The sequence below is a fragment of the Suillus bovinus genome (assembly GCF_016758785.1).
Source record: "Suillus bovinus strain UH-Sbo-P2 chromosome Unknown EDB93scaffold_20, whole genome shotgun sequence".
NCBI lineage: Eukaryota > Fungi > Basidiomycota > Agaricomycetes > Boletales > Suillaceae > Suillus > Suillus bovinus.
Window position 1 is genome coordinate 409,107 of NW_024542076.1, and position 16,954 is coordinate 426,060.

Here is a 16,954-nt window from a genome sequence, read left to right on the forward strand (position 1 = left end):
ATTCATTACCATACTCGGACCTAGCTACACAGATGCTGAGGACTCGATAAGACGAAACATATCGTACGTGTTTTAAACCTTGAACGTGACATGGCTATACATACGCACGCACGCGCCCATATTACCAGACTTCTCCTCCGCATCTCCCCAGCCGAACAACTTATCTTGATATCAACACAGCAAACTTTGACGTTCCTGCATATACATATTATTGTCAATCCCACTCAAACTAATACAAACAATAGGTCTTCATAGGAGGCTCCACTTGACAAAAACGAGCGTCGAGTATCCTTCCGCATTACATACATTCCCGAGCATTAGCTATACACTTCCTGAAGCAGCTTCTTGCTTCCTCGCCAGGACACAAGAGTCTTGAGTTTCCTCCAGATGAACCCAATGTTGCCATGTATGTTACTTTTTCGCTCTCATGCTTTCAGAGGGGATCACCACTTGCTGGTCATGGCGTTCTTTTTTAGGTATTGGCCAGGGCATGTATATCTGCCAGAATCGCTTCCAGTCCGCGGCCGGCTGGATACCGTGATAACAACGTTATCCTGTTAATCTCCCGTCCCTGGACTTTGTCTGATGTTCGGTAGCTAACCGAAGCGAATGGACGTTTCTTCAACGTTGCAGCGCTTTGACCAATAATGAGACCACTCGAAAAAAATTAAATCGTACCACTGCTGGTATCGACTTGACCAATCAGACGTGCCACAGCATATTTATATCCGGCTCACGCAATTGATTATGTAACGATGGACCATCCAACGAGTTCAATGTTTCACCTGATCACCCATATTGCCAGTCATTCTGAAGGTCCCCAGAATCGCACAGCCGCTGGGAACGTTATGTATCCCCAGCCTGAGCAAGTCGCCAATTGTGATCGCCCATGTCCGTTCTCAACGCTGTCGTGGCAAGCTTTTCTTTCAATGAAAAACACGTCACCTCCGAGTCCAGTAATATTTTGATTCACATGAACTTGAGATCTAGGTCCATTGGATTTGGTCCCACACAGCCCAGTGATGGGCCTATAATACCCCACCCAAACTCCACCGTCACTATGTCGATCTAGTATGTCATGAACATGTCATAAGCATGGGCGCGTGAGTATGTGCCTCGATGGCTGGATCGACGTTCTACTACTATAGCACTGCCAGCCTGCAATCACCTGCACCAGTCTTGATTCGTCAAAATTGACCATAACATACTCTGAATTTTATAACAGAACCATGCATGGGTTCCGCGTGAGCCGTGATGCATGACAAGGAATCAATGACATGGCGCGTTCATGTTTATCAACACTCGAGGGTGATCTGCAGATCATGCGGTCCTCGGCAAAGTAAACACCGTGGTTTAATAACATAAAGCATAGCTCTCCCGGCCAGACACATACCTCCCGCGACCCGAAATGAGCCTCGTGATTTTAGCTTTACACAGCTTCAGTCGTGATTCTTAGTACCGCCACGAGACCGGCAACACGCTTCAAGAAGAGAACCAATAATCACAAAGCTGATATTTACATCCTGTGTATAAATATTCGAAAGGAAAGGGAAACGGCACAAGTCGACCAAAATGATATAAAGTTCGCGCGCTATAGAAAATCCCTCGCAATCATAGATAACACAGATTAGACATGAGAGGGAGCAGTGACCGTAGGTGACACTTGTTCTATGATCCTGTTCCACAGGCGAGAAGTGTGTTGTCCTGTAATCCAATACAACATGTGAAGCCGGTACCACAGGTAACCAACGAGTCGGATCGTGTTCCAGCACCACATGTAAAACCAGTGCCGCAGGAGGGACCCAATATGAATACGATTTGCAGCCAGTACAGGCCACGTCGCTAGAATGACTATGGCAATCCATATTGGATATGCGACCGAGATGATGGCAATGCCAGAAGTGCGGAAAATTACAACAGACAATGCTGCGGCAAATAATACTATTCTGTCGAACAATGAGCTGCTGACATGGAACATGAACAGAAAACCTACCCCCATATCAGAAGTCCGAGTGGCAGACTGAGCATAAGGGGAAAGCTTTCTAAGCCAAGCACAGAACCCGCCATTCCTACTAGGAAAGAAGCCTGCGGACGTGAAAATTATCCGATAAACAAGGAAAGATGAACATACCGCGTCTGTATTGGGGCCTCGTAGGCTCTTGTTGACTTGTCCAACCAATAATAGTGTAACTACTAACGAGCCCATGGCGCAGAGGGTAGATATGTAAGATAGAAGGATGACAGGCGTTTGAGTCTGAACAGATGGGACTGCGAGAAAGCTGACATCAACAGCAAGCATCACAGTAGACTGAGATAGTCATTGACTATATAACAATATGAAGCAGAAGTACAACTCACAAATATCGTATATCCATTCCAGTCGCTATTCAACTTGTCTATGTACTGCTTCCACCGCGCATCAACGATGTTTCCATCGACCAATATCTTGTGGAAGGCCCTGCTCTGGGCATCAGGAGATCCAAAGAAAATAACATTCATCGCACGAAACAGCGTAGTTTTCGAGGTGGTGTTAGATTCCTCTCCGTATAACGACTTGTCTACGTCAAGTCGGGCGCCTGGTTGTCCACAGAAATTTACAAACTTTGTGTAACCTAGTAAAGTAATCAGGAAATGTGCATAGCGAACCACTAGCTAGAGCTCACAGAAATCTTGCATAAATCGAGCTGAGATCGGTAAACATATCAGAAACAATCAACCGATTGTCCATGATTGAACTTACCGGCAATCCACACGGAATGCTCGCGCTTCTTGTTAGCACTATCTGAAAAGACAATCAATGATGACCCCACAACAGGGATCAGCTCACTTGTGAGAAGATCGACGAGGCTGAGAATGCTTGCGATCTGGTCCAAAGTAAAACGTACTAGGGAAGTTGGAGAAGTGATAGTATCTATCACGAGTCAATCCTGTAGGGCATAAGACGCTTATTAGCCTTTGCTTACCTGCCTGAGCATACATCACAAGTTCTTTGAGTTCCACCACAATATCTTCTGGAAGGAAGCGTTTGTTTGGAAATAACGCAATGTGTGTCCTACCAACGCCATGAATCATGCGAAACATAGAAGAGCTGTTATAAAGTGAGTTTACTGAATTCGGTTAAAGTGAGGGAATGTGCGTACCTGAGATTATACGAACCAGTACTGTGCTTCTAGTGCATACTCTGGGAGCGATATGATTACAGGAGCTTAAATGGAAAGTATTCCACAGAAAGAACCTACTAATATGACTTTTTCTCTCTACGCCTCGGACATAACTCATGAGAGATTGGGATATGTGGTCTTCGAACCAGAAAATGACACGTCTTTCGTGGTCAACAAAGTAGTAACCCCACATTTCTTCGCCGTCTTCTACCATGAGCTCTAACCCTAGCTCGACGAACGGATCCAAGGGGATGTTCGCATTACGCGCTCCTTGGTACGCCTTCTCAACAGCTTTGTCGAGTTTGACTATAGTTTCGGGATCTCGAACATCAACATCAGTGAAAACTCTCTGGTGTGTAATTTGCGTAAATACATGTACTAGTAGCAGATGATCGACATACTTTATATGGCTGATAGAATATCAAAGCCCCCTCTGGTTGCGTGAGCGGCTCCCATCCCGCTACTGAAGCAAGCTCCCTGCAAGTCGATTTCAATCTTATCGCTGATTCTCTCATTGGTATGCTTACTTTGAACAATCCAAAGGACCTTTCTCAACCAAGAATGCATTGTATTCATCTTTACTATAAGTATGAATCAGGACTTTGCCAGTTCGCTTGTCAGAAATACGATTTGCGTACACTGGCACATTCCTCTTGTATCGGTTGACCTGTCGGGGTGTAATGGGAGTAAGGGTGATGTCACAGGTTTGGCCTGGCGCTGCCACAAGCGGTGGTGTGGTGATACCCACTTCGGGCCCGTGGATGTTGTGTTCGAACGCAGAGCTTGGTCTCAATGGCGCAGAAGAGTTCGGGGAAAAGTCTGTATTTAAACCTGCGTCATTTGACCCTCCGAGAAGTCCTGGAGTTGGAATCTGATGGATGTCTATTTGAAATTGGGACCCTTGGCTATGTAGACTCTGTAGAGGTGCCTCGAGCAACGGCACTGCGAGGCTCACAGGAGGAGCCGGTTCGGAGTTGGGTTGGTTGGTCCCTGGCTGAGAGCTCAATGCTAAACCTCCGAGTCCAGGCCGTTCACAAAAATATTTCTCTTTCCAATTCACGATGGAACGACAGTGTCGGATCAGTCGCAGGATGACAGAGAGTAGACTGTACGAGCGAAGCGCGGCTGTCTTGACAATGTGTCTCAGCCAGAAGATGAACATGATGGAAGCGAAGAGAACCGAGCACAAAAACTAGATGACTTTGTTTCAAACCAGTACGCAGCGAGAAAAACGAGAGGAATGGGATGAACGTACAATCCAAGAACGACATGGCACACATCTTGGATTGGCGCCAGAATAGCTTTGAGCGTCAAAATGGTCTTGACACCTGTTATCTAGCCGCTCGCTCCTGTTGGGATCAACATGGGAGGAAGGTGAATAGTACGAGGTATCGGTTGTTCGGAGGTGCGTCTGTCCTCGTCTCTTTTAATCACTAAAATAACCACACCAACTCACAGTGCTCTACCACGGTCCACCATGGCCTCAGCCTCGGGTGGACACTACACCCTCGTCGTCCTCCACCCCAGCATTGACATGTCAACTCCACCCACCAAGCCACGCGAAAGTGGATATGCATTGATGATGAGTTGGTTTCAGACCTGAGGGCTGAGGATGTGTCTGGGAGTGTGGGCATGGAGAAGGACGAGGCGACGATGTGTGCGTTTTTGTTGTTTTTGTTGGGGCGAGAGGGGCTACGGCTAGAGTTAAGATCCAACCTTCAAGTACCTGTGAGACTGTGCATATGATCCAGTTGCTCATCGCTGCGCCTACAATGGCCCAAGATTGTAAGCGTGGTGAGGACTGATAATTCCTCTCAAGCATTACATATTACAAATTGTATTTGTCACGCCGCTACACTACAGACAACTTCTACGTCGACGCAATATTTCTAGTATCATTGTATGTTTTTGTGAATTATGCAGAACAGAGAGACCTAGGCAAGCCTTGCCCTAGGAATGTCAATCCCAGATCTAGGGTAACCTCTATGAAGACTAGACAGAGTTAGATCCTCAGTCATGCGTGTAACAGACTGATATTGATATATACCTAGACAGAGTTAGATCTATCGTAGGTAGATTATTAGCGAGAGAAGATATAACGATAAATGGAGACATACCCTCAGTCGTGCGTGTAACAGACTGAGGAGAGAAGAAACAAACATCAACCAATATATATAACGACCGTTGGCATTCTACCGCGTCACAGTCGTCACGTGCACGATTCGTGCGCCAACAACCTCTGGGACTATTCAGGAGGAAACGGGTACGATATAAATCAACTTGCAAAACACCATGTACCAATTGTATGCACGTCGCACCACAATCAGACAACACAGATTAGGCATGAGAGATGACGATGGGCCCCGCAGCCTGAGGTAAAACACGTTCTATGATCCAAAACCTCAGGTGAGAAATGTGAATATTATTGGCGGCAAGCATGGGCCACGTCGCTAGGACGAATACGGCGATCAAAATTGGAGATGTAATTGAGACGGCGACAACGCCAGAAGTACGGAAGATCAGGGTGGACAATGCTCCAGCAAAGAACGTCATTCTGTAAAATGATAAACCATTAATGCGCGGAATGTAACCCGGAAACTGACCCCCATATCAGAAGTGCGAACGGCAGGCTGAGCATCAGGGCGAGACTTTCCAGCCCGAACATAGACTCTGATATTCCTACCATGAAAGAGGCCTGTGGACATAAATAATGTAGGTAATACGATCAAAAGAAACTTACCACGTCTGCAGCAGAGCCTCGCCGGCTGTCATTAACTTGTCCAGCCAAGATTAGCGATACCATTAAGGAGCCTAAAGCGCACAGGGAAGACAGATATGCTAAAACGATCGCAGCTGTTTGAGTCGCGACAGCTGGGACCGCGAGAAGGCTAATATCAACAGCGAGCATCACAGTAGACTGAGACGGTCATTTATTACACGACAATATGAAACTAAAGCGCAACTCACAAATATTGTATATCCATTCCATTCGGTGGTAAGCCTATCGATAAAATCATTCCATCGTGGCTGAACCATGGTTTCATCGACCCATATCCTGTGAATTGCCTTGCTGTGAGCAACTGGGGATCCAAACAGAATAACATTCATGATACGAAGAACGATATTTTTTGAGCGGATGTCATGTTCTCCATATAACGATTGATCTACGTCAAGTCGGGCACCTGGTTGTCCACAGAAATTCACGAACTTTGCGTTGGCTAGCAAAGTAATCAGGAAACGGAGATCGCGGACGACTAGCTGAAACTCACAAAAAAGCCTCATGAATCGAGCTGAAATCAGCAAACGTGTCAAGAGCAATCAGCCAACATTCCATGATCAAACTTACCAGCGATCCACACGGAATGTTCCCGTTCCTGGTTAGTGCTGTCTGAAATGATGATCAACAACAACCCTACTGCATCAAAGAATGATTTACCTTTGAGATGATCCACAAGGCCAAGCATGCTTGCAACCTCATTCGGGGCAAAAGGTGCCAGGCACGTTTCAGAAGTGATGTTTTCTATCGAAAGTCAGTCGTGTACAATGTGAAACGCTTATTAATCTATACTTACCTGCATGAGCATGCATGACAATTTCTTTGAGTGTCACGACAATGTCTTCTGGAAGGACGCGTTTGTTTGGAAATAGCTCGATGTGTCTCCTGCCAGCGTCACGTATGTAAATTATGGGAGGTAAAAAAAAAATGCTGTAACAAAGCGTGAGCGCACATACTTTTGTTGAGGGAGGAAACATACATACAGCTGGAGAGCATACGGACCAATATTGTGAATCCAATGCATACTCTGGGATCGATACAATTACAGGAACTTAAAACGAAAGTTTTCCGTGAAAAGAACTCACTGACATGGCTTTTGCGCTCTACACCTCGAACGTTATTCACAAGTTCAAAGGATTTGTAGTCTTCGAACCAGAAAACGACACGTCTTTTATGGTCGGCAACGTAGTAGCCCAAATATTCCTTGTCCTCCTTTACAATGAGCTCCAATGCGAGCTCGACGGAAGAATCCAAAGAGATGTTTGCCTCCCGCGCCCCTTCGTACGCCATCTCAACAGCTTTGTTTATTTTGAAAGCAATTTTAGAATCTCGAACATCGGCATCAGTGAAAACTCTCTGGTGTCAGACTTGAGTAAAGTCATGTACTAGGAACAAAGGGGTAGACACACTTTATATGGTTGATAGAAGAACAAAGCCCCTTCCGGGTGCGTGAGCGGTTCCCATCCTTCTACTGCAGCAAGCTCCCTGCGGGAGCATTTTAATTTCGTCGCTGGCTCTCTCTCCAACATGCTTACTCTGAACAGTCCAAAGGGCCTTTCTTAACCTCGAATGGTTTATATTCACTATTTCTGTGGGTATGGATTAAAACAGCAACTCACTTGAGAAAGTATAATTTGCGTACATGGGAACATGCCTTTCGTATCGTTTGACCTGTGGTTCGGGTACAATGGGAGTTAGATATATATCAACGGCCTGCCCTGGCGTCGTAGGAGGCGATGACATGACGACAGCCACGGGGATGCTGGGTTCAGGCATAGAGATTGGTGTGAACGGCACAGCAGAGCTCCGGGGAGACTGTGTATCATGAGCTGGGACGTTGATATTTGTCCCTTGGTAAGGCTCTGGCATTGGCATATGAACGTTCGTTTCAGGTTGGGACTCTTGTGTTTGAAGAGGTGCCTCAAGTAATGGCATTGCAAGGCTCACAGAAGGCGTCGACTCGAGTTGGTTGGCCACTGGCTGAGAGCTCAAAGCGAAACTGGGCCGCTCACGAAAATGTCCTTCCTTTCCATTCACAACAGATTCACAGTATTGGATCAGTCGCAGGAGAATAGAGCAGAGACTCCTGTACGATCGAAATGCAGTCGTTTTGATAATGACCCTTAACCAGTAAATGAACACGCGAATGGATCCTTCTCGCATGACGACGGAGGTAAAAGGGACCGAATGCAAAAGCTATATCTTGCCTGCTGATGGGCGAGAGAGTTGTAGAGCGATATTTTGGAAGGGATAGTGGAAGGTACTAAGTGCACACTGCACAGACAACTAATGTGCTGGTTTGTGATGTTATTGATGGCGCGTAAGTTATTGTCGGCTACATCCGGGTGGAATACCTAATGGGACTGCGCGACAAGCACTGTCATCGCAAGCAGGTCACAGCCTAGTATTTGAGAACGACTAGATTTAAGCTGTAAATATGACACGGCAGGAGACGACTACGAGTACAAGGACTAGTAGGGACTAAGTAGTACAAGTAAATGCCCATTGAGTTACGTATGAAGTCAAGAGAAAAGAAAACCTCACATCCACAGGCCGCATCAAGGAATCTCAATCATCGCCTTTGTACAATGACCATGCATTGCCTTATGTCTTTGCAGGACTTCACAACTCGCATAACAACATCCGAGACATGAAGGTTATTAGCTGCCAAGACCGGCCATGTCGAGAGGAGGAGAACAACTGCCCATATGGGAATAACAACAATCAATGCAACGATATCAGTAGTATAGAAGATGAGGATTGAGAGTCCGATTGCAAAGAAAATCATTCTGCGACATTCCTCGTTAATAGTGCGCACGTCGCAAAATTTGGATAACTTACCCCCAGATAAGAAGAGCAAATGGCAGGCTGAGCATCAAGGCGAGACTCTCGATGCCAAGGAGTGATTGGGACATAGAGGAAATGAATTCTGCCTATGTCAGTGTGAGCCATGAGATGGAGCATCGGGACCACAGCTAGCGACGCACCACACTGCCAGCCGAGTTCCGTCTATTGTCGCTAATCTGACCCGCTAGGATAAGAGATATCACGAGCGAGCCCATTGCACAAAGCGTGGACAGGTAAACGACAATCGTTACTGCTGGCTTTGACTGAATAGAGGAATTGTCTACCCCAGGAACTGCCAAGAAACTGACATCCACAGCGAGCATCACAGTCGACTGCCATCGTGAGCATCTGTAAATTTAAAGAACATCGACATACTTACGAATATAGTGAAGCTGTTCCACTCGCTATTTAATTGACTGATGAACTTCTTCCACCTAGGTTTGACCACTGTATTGTCTACCCAAACATTATGAAGGGATTCGCTGTGGATGCTCGGAGAGTTGAACAGGACAATATTCAAAATACGAATGAAGAGGGGCTTTGGCTTCTTGATATTACTTTCATATAACGATCGGTCAGCGTCAAGACGGGCACCAAGCTGCCCACAAAAATTGACAAATTTCGCCTGGACTATTTCAACGTGGTGTTATTTGGAAGAAGAATGTAGGTATAAGCTACCCACAGAACATGTGCATGTATCGGGCTGTTGGTTGAGACAAATAAATAAATATCGATGAAGACTAGAGTTGAATATCATACCGACAATACAGACAGAGTGTTTGTTGACCTTTTCGATGTTATCTGCTTCTGATGAGAACGGATCCCAAAGACAATACTACCGAGAAGCTGACCTTTCACCTGATCAACATCACTGAGTATGTTTGAGAGCTCATCCAAGTCGAAGGGAGAAAGGGATGTTTGAGACGTGATTGATTCTGCCAGAAAAGTCATTACGTAGCCAAAAGGTCACATAGAGTACCATACCGGAGTGAGCATAAACAATGATATCTCGCAAACAATCAACTGCCTGCCTGGGGAGAGCACGCATGTTTGGAAACAAGGTGCAATGCTTCCTGTAGCATAAGCGCAGATGAGTTGAGTGATATGATCTTGGATTAGTTTAATCACTATTTTTTCAACAGAGCGTAGTTAATTACTCACCATACGTCGCTGAACGTACCAGTATTGCGCCTCTAATGCATATCCTAGGGTTTAAACATCTCAGATCACTATATCATCTCGATGTGTTAATCACATGCTCACTGATGTGACTTTTGTCAGAGACACCTCGTACATGGATCATAAGTTCCCTAGATTTGACAATCTCAGGCCAGAAGATAATCCGTGCATCATGATCTACAAAATAGTACCCAAACTCGCCTTCGGGAAACTTTTCGATAGCAAGTTCCATGTTGGCGCAAACCCTGCCATTCTCTGCTGCCATTTGATTCGCTTGCTCTGCTGCAGCAAGGATTTCGAGTGCAAGGTTATTCTCTAAAATATTCTGATCGGTGAAGACTCTCTGTGTGGTGTCGCATGGTGAGTGGTCTGAGCCTTTTGGTGATTCTTACGTACCTGCTTCGGGTTAAAGAAGAAGCGGGCGCCTTCAGGGTGAGTGAGCTGCAACCAGTTGGCGACCTGCGTTGATGATCTGCAGAAATCTGATGATTAATATCATTATACAACTGCAGTTTTCCTCACTCCGTGAAATTATCCGGCCCTGGGTTAATCTCGAACACACGGAAATCTTTACTTCTACCGTAGGGTTAGAAAGACATCCAAGAATCCCAAATCAAAAACAGACATACTGAACGATATTCCTTTTATACCTACCAATTTGTGATGCAATCATTGCTTGAAGAGCAATTGCCCCTGGTCGACGGACATTAGGTACTGCTGGACTTGTCTGAACAGAATGAGGTTGATGATCCATTGGCACCTGAGGTAATGGAAATGACAAAGAACTCCCAACACAATGGTGAAAGGTGGGCGCATCCTCCCTTTCGGGAGGGCGTACAGCAAGTGTTGTCACTGAGATCTGGTTCCGTGTATCCTGAACAGCAGGCTGAGTAGCTCTCATTATTTTATCGACACTGAGTCTTTGTCCTTGTATATGGTTATCATGATTGTGCGACATCCCATGCAGTAGCCGACGGAGGAATGTGATGACATGTCGGTAAATGCGGTACAGAACGATCGTCGACAACTTCAAGAGTTCGAGTTGTTTCATGAACCTAAACAGTTTCTGCAACAGGGACTCCTTGAGTGACAGGGAGGTCATGAGTAGACTCACTGCAACCAGTAACTTAGCTCTGTGGTGTTTGGAAGAAGGGCCTTTGCTCGGACCAGTGCTGCAGTCACTGCTACTTGAGTCACGTGCAACACAGTATCATGGTCTAGTTTGACTTACTCACTGGCCGCCCGCCTAGCTAGTACAACAGAGCGAGTGCTACAAGCCGGCCCAGTATTAGTAGTGCCTGTGTACCATCCGCAGTGGAGCTGCTGAAATAAAGGATTCTGCTTCTCTATTCTGACTTGTCCTGATGGGTAAGATTAACTTTACGACCGACGAAGCTTCCATCCTCAAGGCCTACAAGTTATCCTCACAAAACCCGACGTACGTGGCTAATTCACTGTCTAAATGTACGAATAACCGTTGCATAGGAAATGGGAAGAGATAGATCACGACCTCGAAGATCCTCTTTCTGACCTCCTCACCTCCCAATCCAACGCCGATGGAGACGGTGACCCCCTGGGCCTTGGCGGCGTCATTGAGTATGTGTCATCATTTGACCCTCTCATTCGGTGCTGATAATATTCGCAGCCTGACGAGTTTAGATGCGGAATCGAGTGCGTGATTGTGTCTGATTTTAGCTGGGATTTCGGTCGTTCATACGCTTCCAGAGATGTCTGTGCTCATCTCTTCTAAATCATTTGATCCCAAAGCCTTTCTATCTGCTGTACACCCAAACGCAACATACCAAGATCTTGCAGCAGGCATTAACCACCTCCAATCATCCATTGATGCCCGTTCAGAAGCTGTCCGTGTCCTCGTAGAAGATAACTTTGATCGGTTCGTTGCTGTCAAGGCTTCTACTGATGGTGCGTCGTGTGTCGTTTGTCTGCGGGTGCTCCATACTAACTGGCGCATGTTCTTAGCGTTATATGCAGAAATGCGAGAGGGATTACTGAGTGGCAAGGCGGAATTTGCTAGCAAACCACTTGTAGACTACTTAAAACGTTTGTCCTCAGTTCATTCCTTCCAACCCTATTTTTGATGCGCTCCAACCTAGGTTCAGCTGTGAAGGCCAATCAAGTCTTCCTCCCCATCCTCGAGAACGGTGCCAAAGCCCAAAAGTTGCGCACTACGCTCGGCGTTTTTGATCGTTCCAAGTTCTTTTTCAGTCTCCCGGGATTTCTCGTGGAATCCATTGAGGCTGGAAGGTATGAAGCTGCATTGCGTCAGTACAACAAGGGGAAGTTTCTCTTAGACTCTCGCCCTGGACAACTTCTCCCCGTCGAGGCAGGTGCCAACGCAGGCTCTACGGCACAACAGAAGAGGATATTAGACAAGGTGTGGGCAAACGTTGAAAAGGTGATGGGAGAGATGAAGGCGCTACTTTTAGCACGGTTACAAGAACAAGGGAGGAGCGTCGAGGAAATGGAGAGAGGCATTGAGTACGTGTACTTGTTATTGTTGTATGTCTCGTTAACCAGACTGTCTAGGATTCTCCTGGAACTAAATGTGCCTGAAGACCCGATATGGACCTACTTCGATAGCCAGCACAAGCGCATCATGGACCGGATGAGTGCTGCCTACAAGGCTGGTGTCTCAAACATCGATGGCGTGTTCCTCTCGTGTTATTGAATACTTTTTATACTGACATGCATCACAGCCACGAAGTCTCGCACGACACCTGAACTGTCGTCTCCGAATGCGCTCAGACAGATCCTTGGTGCACAACTCCAGGTGTGCATTGTAGCGCTGGAGAGCAAAGCTTCCGAAGCCGTAATCAGTGCGCTATCATATTGCTCATGTCAAGCTATTATTCATTCTTGTCGCACTTAGCACAAGCAGGTGGTCATGAAGTATGGCAGGCTATCTGGGATATGGTGAAAAATGTCTCCGAGATTATGGTCTCTTCGTTGCCCAACTTCTGTAAAATCGCAAGGAGCTTCTTGGAGGGGAAATTCAAACGAGTTTGTGTCATTTGTGCTGTTATGTCACTTGTGCGACGTTTACTCTTTCCCCTAGCCATCGTCATCAAGGCGCAGTGCCTCTCAATGCAGGCAAATGGCACTCGATATCATCAAGCTCTATATCAATTTTCTCTCCGAGTTTTTTATTCTTTCTGAAATCCTATCAAACTCCTCTACTACCAATTCTCCTGAGCATCTTCCGTCTCATTCGAACTCGCTAACGACAGCTCACTGGCTGACCAAGATTCTTAACGAGGTACAAGATTGCGTCACAGAGATTAGTGCATTGGAACTTGGAGAAGGCGGTTTGGTGAAAGGGCTAATAGAGAGCGTGCGGTGGCGTTTTGAGGATGTCCTAGTGAGATCTTGGTTGCGAGGTATGTGTTACTACAAGTGTTCTACTATTCCTCGTACATCTATGGACTAACTATCTCAGACGCAAACTACATGTATGTTCTGGAATCATTTACTCCCGATCCTTCCGCTCCTTCCACAACACTCTACCTTGCTCATCTCGAATCGTTCATGCGCCACATTGCAACCTCAGCATTCAAAATCGCAGGTGGTATCTCGACAGACGGTGGATCGGGCGTATTGCGGGTAACACAACAGAACATCGTGCCACCAGCATTCATATCGAAGATTACGAAGGCATTTTTGGACGCAATATATGCGGTTCTAGATGGGTTTGTAGTACTTGTCACGGAGGAAACACCACCAGGTGTGGGCAGCATCGTGGCAACGGGAGCAACTGAACAAGAAGGGAAGCAAGAGCTGGTTGATCTGCGCGACTCGGTGCGTAGTTTTGTGTGCTCCACAATTCTGGCCCCTGATATAGTTATGCATTAAGAATACGAGGCTGCTCCTCGTGATATCTAATTTCTCACATTTATCAGGATCGTTGATACCCAGTATGTTATCTCAGCTGGAGAATGCGCTCAGCATATCAGTTGAGGATGATAGACAGGTATTTCTTATTCTCCTACTTGCGTTGCATGGCGTGCTCACGTTATGACGTAGACACTGATAAGCACAGTGACTGCGCTTGACAAGACGCTTTTCGATGGATATGTCAAGCCCAAGGCTGCCGCTGTCGCAGTCATCTTGCAAGAGGGCATTCTCGACAAAGACATGGATTGGTACGAGACGCCGCAACCTACGGGTAAGCTTTTCCACTCCACTTCTTGCTACCTACACTGACATCCACTCTAAGAAATACGACCATATATGTACAAGGCCTTAATGGGCCTCGTCGAGATTCATGCGCAAATCAGCCGCGTAGCAGAGAATCTGCTCGAACGCGGGATGTATGCGCTTATAGAGAACGTCGCTCAAGATGCATTGCTTTCGTTCAAACAAGTCAAGCGGTTCGGTATGGGCGGTATGCTTCGTGTAAGTCACATCCTCCTTCCTCGCATATTATACTATCAATAAGACGATATCTACAGGCTACGCTAGAGATCGAGTTCATGCACCAAACGCTTGCTCGCTACGTGTCTCCATCAGCCGCGAAGACGCTTTCTGAGTTGTATAATAAGATTTCGCAGGCGTATGCACGACGGCCGGGAGATGAGAATTTGCAGGGGAATCTGGATAGTGTGAAGAGGACGCTGGCAGAGAGTCGGCGTGCGACTGGAATTGAATTTATGTGCTTTAGAGCGAACAAGGAGAAGAGTGGAAAGGGAAAGAAGGAGAAAGACGAGGGTAGGGAGCGGGGGAAGGACAGAGTGAAGGACAGAGAGGGTAGAGGTGATAACGGTGCAGCTTCATGATCTCTAACATTTCGATGGCATCCGGTGCGGGATTAGGACAATTGAGATTCAATTGATTTGATTGTCTGCCTGTGATACTGACTAGCTTGGTTCGTCTGACTAGCTCAGTCGATATGTACCCTTAAGATATCACGCATCGTTGCTGAACAAATTCATTTGGAACGAGGAACAATGCATCAGTTCACATTACAGTGCGATAGGATGGGGTAATACTACAACGGGATACCACGGTAATGATAAGTAAACGATAGGTATGGGAGAACACTCGGTACTACAGCCCACCACGAAGACGGAGCACAAGGTGAAGGGTACTCTCCTTCTGGATGTTGTAATCCGACAGCGTGCGGCCGTCTTCCAGCTGCTTCCCAGCAAAGATCAGACGCTGCTGGTCGGGTGGGATACCCTCCTTGTCCTGAATCTTCGCCTTGACATTATCGATGGTGTCTGACGACTCCACCTCCAACGTGATCGTCTTACCCGTGAGGGTCTTGACGAAGATTTGCATACCGCCACGAAGACGGAGAACGAGATGGAGGGTAGACTCCTTCTGAATGTTGTAGTCGGAAAGGGTACGGCCGTCTTCGAGCTGCTTGCCTGCGAAAATGAGACGCTGCTGATCGGGAGGGATGCCCTCCTTGTCTTGGATCTTGGCCTTCACGTTGTCAATGGTGTCAGAAGACTCCACCTCCAACGTGATCGTCTTGCCTGTGAGGGTCTTGACAAATATCTGCATACCGCCACGTAGACGGAGAACGAGGTGAAGGGTGGACTCCTTCTGGATATTGTAGTCGGAAAGAGTACGTCCGTCTTCGAGCTGCTTGCCAGCGAAAATGAGACGTTGTTGATCAGGGGGGATGCCCTCCTTATCCTGGATCTTCGCCTTCACGTTGTCAATGGTGTCAGAAGATTCCACCTCCAACGTAATCGTCTTGCCCGTGAGGGTCTTGACGAAGATCTGCATGCCTCCACGGAGACGCAGGACCAAGTGAAGGGTAGATTCTTTCTGGATATTGTAGTCGGATAGTGTGCGACCATCCTCAAGCTGCTTGCCAGCAAAAATGAGACGCTGCTGGTCAGGTGGAATACTGCAAACATAACCATCAGCTATAAATGGCGTTGACTTGGATGCACGCATACCCCTCCTTGTCTTGGATCTTGGCCTTGACGTTATCGATGGTATCAGAGGACTCGACCTCAAGAGTGATGGTCTTGCCGGTGAGTGTCTTCACAAAAATCTGCATTCTGTGGCTCAATATCAGCCCCGTCTGCACTGGAGATTAGAATGATCAAAAACTCACGCGAAGGATATGAACTATAGACTGTATGGGAGTGTAGAGGAGTGGTTTGTAAGGAGAGCGACTGTGAGGAAACGCCTAGATAACGGGGCCATTATATAATGGGACGTGTCGGAGTTTAAACATCCAGCCACACCGCCGAGGCAAGCATCTTGCTGGATCCTTCTGGAGGCATAGGGCGGTATCCAAACACATGGCCGCATGCTTGGCACTGGATGCACCAAGGCTATGAGCGTATATTTATCCTTAAGGGACAAGGTATGACCCAGAGTACTAGAAACTACCATCATTCAAATCAGCGCCTTCGACAGAGTCTAGAAGAACATATATCCTGTGTCATCGGACCATGGAGCAGACGACTTGCGCCCAGATTGCATCGGCCGAATCCTGACTCTGAGCCCCAGCTTTATCTGAGCTTTTTCATTGTTCGTCACCCCCGCTTTGCTGGTCCGCGACCTTTTTTTAAATTGAAGTATCGTCATAGTAGGATAGATGTCATGACCTTACTAGACCTGGTTGGGCAAGAGCTCACTTGCAATGGTGGAGAGACTGACAATTTTCATAGCTGAACGCTATCGAGAACACCCAGCGTCTGTTTCTTCGGTTTTGTACGGGTTATCATAATCCGAGTCAGAAGGACCGACTCTATCGCGATCGACCGATCAGCTGAAACTACTGTCGTACGTGTAACTTGCGAAATGACTTGGGTGTCATTGGTAGCAATCGCGATCGGGACTTTGCGTTTAGATCGGTTGCTTGTCCTGTGCGCACGAGATCTTCCGTCGGTGCATAGGGATGGGCAGCCGGTTGGCCAAGTTCTACATGGTCTGTGCTCAGATTCATGAGTGAGAACTCACGACTGTGGTGGCGGGGAGTAACATGAATACTAGTACAAGGGACGAC

The 16,954-nt window shown here is 46.9% G+C and overlaps 6 protein-coding genes across 6 annotated transcripts; 2 read left to right on the forward strand and 4 right to left on the reverse strand.

The window, feature by feature from the left end:
- Positions 1 to 1,627: 1,627 nt before the first annotated feature.
- Positions 1,628 to 4,323, reverse strand: EDB93DRAFT_1249465 (uncharacterized protein; the record flags this gene model as incomplete). The annotated part of the gene is made up of 13 exons (XM_041452864.1): positions 1,628 to 1,946; positions 1,994 to 2,085; positions 2,132 to 2,308; positions 2,359 to 2,612; positions 2,664 to 2,684; positions 2,741 to 2,782; positions 2,828 to 2,911; positions 2,964 to 3,088; positions 3,157 to 3,181; positions 3,240 to 3,510; positions 3,563 to 3,638; positions 3,689 to 3,742; positions 3,800 to 4,323. The coding sequence occupies 13 exons, from the start codon at positions 4,321 to 4,323 to the stop codon at positions 1,628 to 1,630; spliced, it is 2,064 nt and encodes a 687-aa protein (XP_041308794.1).
- Positions 4,324 to 5,299: 976 nt separating this feature from the next.
- On the reverse strand, positions 5,300 to 8,229 carry EDB93DRAFT_308884 (uncharacterized protein). The gene is made up of 13 exons (XM_041456045.1): positions 7,580 to 8,229; positions 7,473 to 7,526; positions 7,347 to 7,422; positions 7,023 to 7,293; positions 6,940 to 6,964; positions 6,734 to 6,822; positions 6,598 to 6,681; positions 6,508 to 6,549; positions 6,431 to 6,451; positions 6,129 to 6,379; positions 5,902 to 6,078; positions 5,765 to 5,856; positions 5,300 to 5,715 (listed from the first exon to the last, which is right to left on the reverse strand). The coding sequence occupies exons 1-13, from the start codon at positions 8,098 to 8,100 to the stop codon at positions 5,499 to 5,501; spliced, it is 1,920 nt and encodes a 639-aa protein (XP_041308795.1). The 5' UTR covers positions 8,101 to 8,229; the 3' UTR covers positions 5,300 to 5,498.
- Positions 8,230 to 8,509: 280 nt separating this feature from the next.
- Positions 8,510 to 11,065, reverse strand: EDB93DRAFT_1249467 (uncharacterized protein; the record flags this gene model as incomplete). Its single annotated transcript, XM_041452865.1, has 13 exons — positions 8,510 to 8,726; positions 8,779 to 8,870; positions 8,925 to 9,116; positions 9,164 to 9,414; positions 9,467 to 9,487; positions 9,544 to 9,585; positions 9,636 to 9,719; positions 9,769 to 9,857; positions 9,965 to 9,989; positions 10,048 to 10,306; positions 10,360 to 10,435; positions 10,486 to 10,539; positions 10,593 to 11,065. The coding sequence occupies 13 exons, from the start codon at positions 11,063 to 11,065 to the stop codon at positions 8,510 to 8,512; spliced, it is 1,875 nt and encodes a 624-aa protein (XP_041308796.1).
- Positions 11,066 to 11,174: 109 nt separating this feature from the next.
- Positions 11,175 to 14,891, forward strand: EDB93DRAFT_1204509 (exocyst complex component Sec5-domain-containing protein). Its single transcript, XM_041450970.1, has 15 exons — positions 11,175 to 11,401; positions 11,449 to 11,559; positions 11,609 to 11,634; positions 11,689 to 11,886; positions 11,944 to 12,024; positions 12,078 to 12,462; positions 12,511 to 12,629; positions 12,681 to 12,800; positions 12,854 to 12,984; positions 13,040 to 13,361; positions 13,421 to 13,779; positions 13,835 to 13,951; positions 14,005 to 14,146; positions 14,198 to 14,376; positions 14,433 to 14,891. Exons 1-15 carry the CDS (start codon positions 11,328 to 11,330, stop codon positions 14,754 to 14,756), a joined length of 2,688 nt encoding a protein of 895 aa, XP_041308797.1. The 5' UTR covers positions 11,175 to 11,327; the 3' UTR covers positions 14,757 to 14,891.
- On the reverse strand, positions 14,892 to 15,840 carry EDB93DRAFT_1140412 (polyubiquitin). Its single transcript, XM_041449266.1, has one exon. The coding sequence runs from the start codon at positions 15,715 to 15,717 to the stop codon at positions 15,028 to 15,030; it is 690 nt and encodes a 229-aa protein (XP_041308798.1). The 5' UTR covers positions 15,718 to 15,840; the 3' UTR covers positions 14,892 to 15,027.
- On the forward strand, positions 15,769 to 16,121 carry EDB93DRAFT_1140413 (uncharacterized protein). Its single transcript, XM_041449267.1, has 2 exons — positions 15,769 to 15,841; positions 15,894 to 16,121. The coding sequence occupies exons 1-2, from the start codon at positions 15,815 to 15,817 to the stop codon at positions 16,035 to 16,037; spliced, it is 171 nt and encodes a 56-aa protein (XP_041308799.1). The 5' UTR covers positions 15,769 to 15,814; the 3' UTR covers positions 16,038 to 16,121.
- Positions 16,122 to 16,954: the final 833 nt, after the last annotated feature.

Excerpts from the sequence above, each read along its gene's own strand:
- EDB93DRAFT_308884 (XM_041456045.1), bottom strand. The coding sequence starts at position 8,100 with ATGCGAGAAGGATCCATTCGCGTGTTCATTTACTGGTTAAGGGTCATT. Across the intron at positions 6,550-6,597 it reads CCTTGTGGATCATCTCAAAG|ACAGCACTAACCAGGAACGG; the intron begins GTAAATCATTCT and ends TCATCATTTCAG. Across the intron at positions 5,857-5,901 it reads GAGGCTCTGCTGCAGACGTG|GCCTCTTTCATGGTAGGAAT; the intron begins GTAAGTTTCTTT and ends TTATGTCCACAG.
- EDB93DRAFT_1204509 (XM_041450970.1), top strand. The coding sequence starts at position 11,328 with ATGGGTAAGATTAACTTTACGACCGACGAAGCTTCCATCCTCAAGGCC. Across the intron at positions 13,952-14,004 it reads CAGTTGAGGATGATAGACAG|ACACTGATAAGCACAGTGAC; the intron begins GTATTTCTTATT and ends GTTATGACGTAG. Across the intron at positions 14,377-14,432 it reads GTATGGGCGGTATGCTTCGT|GCTACGCTAGAGATCGAGTT; the intron begins GTAAGTCACATC and ends CGATATCTACAG.
- EDB93DRAFT_1140412 (XM_041449266.1), bottom strand. The coding sequence starts at position 15,717 with ATGCAGATCTTCGTCAAGACCCTCACGGGCAAGACGATTACGTTGGAG.
- EDB93DRAFT_1140413 (XM_041449267.1), top strand. The coding sequence starts at position 15,815 with ATGAGACGCTGCTGGTCAGGTGGAATA. Across the intron at positions 15,842-15,893 it reads GCTGCTGGTCAGGTGGAATA|CCCTCCTTGTCTTGGATCTT; the intron begins CTGCAAACATAA and ends ATGCACGCATAC.